Source organism: Nanorana parkeri, unplaced genomic scaffold (genome assembly GCF_000935625.1).
Source record: "Nanorana parkeri isolate BGI_ZX_2015 unplaced genomic scaffold, ASM93562v1 scaffold2166, whole genome shotgun sequence".
Classification (NCBI taxonomy): domain Eukaryota; kingdom Metazoa; phylum Chordata; class Amphibia; order Anura; family Dicroglossidae; genus Nanorana; species Nanorana parkeri.
Genome location: NW_017308434.1, coordinates 193,033 through 196,243, shown reverse-complemented (window position 1 = coordinate 196,243; position 3,211 = coordinate 193,033). Strand labels below are relative to the sequence as shown.

At 44.5% G+C, this 3,211-nt stretch overlaps 1 protein-coding gene across 1 annotated transcript in view; it reads left to right on the top strand.

Moving 5' to 3' along the window:
• LOC108800924 (zinc finger protein 551-like) overlaps window positions 1-2,203 on the top strand; it is a 5,760-nt gene extending 3,557 nt beyond the window's left edge. Inside the window, exon 2 of the mRNA XM_018572910.1 lies at window positions 1,722-2,203. Within this exon, the coding sequence (XP_018428412.1) occupies window positions 1,722-2,203 (482 nt within the window). The remainder of the gene's footprint in view (window positions 1-1,721) is intronic.
• The last annotated feature ends 1,008 nt before the right edge of the window (window positions 2,204-3,211 follow it).

Below are 3,211 nucleotides of genomic sequence, written 5' to 3'. Positions count from 1 at the left end.
GTGGGTGAGAATAGAGGTGGGGCGTCGGCACAGAGTGGGTGAGAATATAGGCGGGACGTCGGCACGGGGTGGGTGAGAATAGAGGAGGGGCGTCGGCACGGGGTGGGTGAGAATAGAGGCAGGACGTCGGCACGGAGTGGGTGAGAATAGAGGAGGGGCGTATGCTCCGAGTGGGTGAGAATAGAGGAGGGGCGTCGGCACGGAGTGGGTACATCGGCAAGAGATTTGCCTGAATTGAATATTGGGGAACGCATCCGTATGAAACCGCTGTCTGGAGATCGAACAAGTCGTTGGAGAATGGGTACTTGCCTGCGAAAGGTTGCACCACGCTCCTATCTTGTGGACATTGATGGAACTCTCTATGGTCGCAATCGTGTGGATCTGCGTGTGGCTGAAAAGCCTGATTCACATTATCCAGTTGACAGGCCAGACTCGCCTGGTAATGCAAGGGCAGACTCACCAATTGGTGGTAGGGAATGTACAGTGATGATGCCACAGACTAATGTTAATGACAGTCCGGAGCAAGCAGGTATATCGGACGGGAGTGAAGAGCAGAGCATGCCAGTAAGTGGTGAGAAGAGCCCAGTAACCTCGGAGAGGGCTAAGAAACACTTTATACAACGAGGGCCAGTTTTCACCCGCAGTGGTAGACATTCACAACCACCCAAAAGACTTAACCTGTAAATATGTTATTACAAGGATTCATCCACATTTCACAATGATCTTTTATTAAGAGGGAGATGTTATGAGTGTTATGTTTAGTTTATATGCAACTCTATGATTCATCTCTGTGGCACTTGTTTCCTGTGATGCGTTTCCTGTTCCTGTTCTGTGGGTTCTCTTCTAAGAACATGACTTCTGTACACTAACGGCTTATACTGTCATTATTACCACATAAAACAGAAAGCGGGCAACCCCGGAGAGTGCCATTGCAGATTTCGAGTGGGTCAGACAGAATCCCGTTGACCCGGATCCTCGCTGGATAATAACAGCGAGGATCCGGGATATAAAGCCAAGGTCTTAAGCAGTAAGGACTGCGGAATCCCTATATTCTGTACGGTGCTCTGGATAAAAGACCAATCTAGGCGGTCAAACGCCCTCTCGGCATCAACTAATACTAAACATAAAGGAATATTATGTGTCTGGGTGTATTGATGAGGGTCAAAGTTTTCAGGGTATTGTCTCCAAATAGATATTATTCATCCCGGGACAGTCCAGATCATTCTCATGTTCTTATCCATCTCAGAGAGGAGAGTCCGGTATAGATCACATGACCACATCAGTTAACATGGAGAAGCACCGGAATCACATGACTGAGAGGATACTAGACCTCACCCTGGAGATCATCTACCTGCTGACCGGAGAGGTGAGGAGGATTCTGGGAATGTTGCCGGCCATCACTCCTATTATTGTAATGAGAAACAAAGCTGACTGCACATGTATCTCTACACAGGATCATAAAGTAGTGAGGAAAATATCCGGTGAGCCAATAGCACTCACTAGCCGTCCTCAAAGGACATCACCCATCATGGTGCATGAAGATCCGTCTACAGATCCAACTATCCCCGAGGAATCTTCTATCAGCCATGAAGGAGATCACACAGGAGAGAGGTCATTGTCATGTTTGGGGTTCGGGAAAGACTTTAAGATGAAATCTGAACTTATTCTACATCTCAAAACCCAGAACCGTGTGACCTTTTCATGTCCAGTGTGCGGGAAAGCTTTCACTGAGGAAATGGAGCTTCTTAAACACCAGAAAAGTCACAAGGGTGAGAATTCTTACTCCTGTTCAGAGTGCGGGGAAAGTTTCACTGCTAAAACAAACCTCCTTAGACACCAGATAATTCACACAGGTGAGCATCCTTATGCATGTTCAGAGTGCGGGAGAAGTTTTGCTACCAAAGGAACTCTTGTTCGTCACCAGAAAATTCACACAGGTGAGCGTCCGTATTCATGTGCAGAGTGTGGGAAAAGTTTTGCAATGAATGGACATCTTGTAAGACACCAGAGATTTCACACAGGTGAGCGTCCATATTCATGTTCAGAATGTGGGAAACGTTTTACTGACAACAGAACTCTTCTTTGTCACCAGAGGATTCACACAGGTGAGCGTCCGTATTCATGTTTAGAGTGCGGGAAAAGTTATATTGAGAAAGGGTCCCTTCTTAGGCACCAGAGAATTCACACATGTGAGCGTTTGTAATTCATGTATAGAGTGCGGGAAAAGTTTTTCTGATACAAGACCCCGTCTTTCACACCAAATAATTCACACGGGTGAGCATCCTTTTTAATGTTCAGAATGTGACAAAAGTTATGCTGATAGAGAAAATCCCTCTTAGTCACCATAAAACTCTCACGGCTGAATATCCGTATTCATGTTTGGAGTGCGGGAAACTTTTTCCAATCAAAGGTACCTATCTTGAACGCCAGAGAACCCACACGGGTGAGCTTCCATATTAATGTTTAGAGGACGAGAAATGTTTTTATCAAAAGACACTTTTTTGTAAGTCATACGGACGAGTGTCATAATTCATGTTCATAGTGTGGGAAATGATACATTTAAAAAGGAGAGCTTATTGTACACCAGGGAAGTCACACAGGTGAGCGTCCTTATCCATGTATAGAGTGCGGGACATGTTTTGTTATAAAAGGACCTCCAATGAGACATCAGAGAACTCACACCGACTGAAACACCTGACCAATGTTTTTTATTTTCATGAAATTAATTCAGATCTGCAGATCAACGGGATGAGCTTCCATCTGCTACAATGTCAGTTAAAGTGCCAGACAAGTTTAAAAAAAATGTTTTTTAGTTCAATTTGTTGAAGTTTAACCTTTTATGATCTCTACGTTTATCCTAATCAGCCGTATTTCACTCCTTCTTCCCCTTCCCCCCATGACTGGTATTTTCCTGCTGATTTTGTATTTGTTTATTTCTGTCGATCTAAACTTTCATTTTGTATCTTTTTTTTAATTCATTGATTCTGTTCTCTGAAAAAGATACAAATTGTACAATAAAATGTTATACTTTAAAAAGAAACAAATAATAGAAGTTTATTGGGTTTCAGACATAAGACAGCAAAAAGAATCAAAGGGTGAGAGTAGCGACGGGACGGTGGCGGCACGGAGTGGGTGAGAATAGCGGAGGGGGGCGGTACGGAGTGGTTGAGAATAGTGGCGGAACGGAGTGGGTGAGAATAGCGGCGGGCCG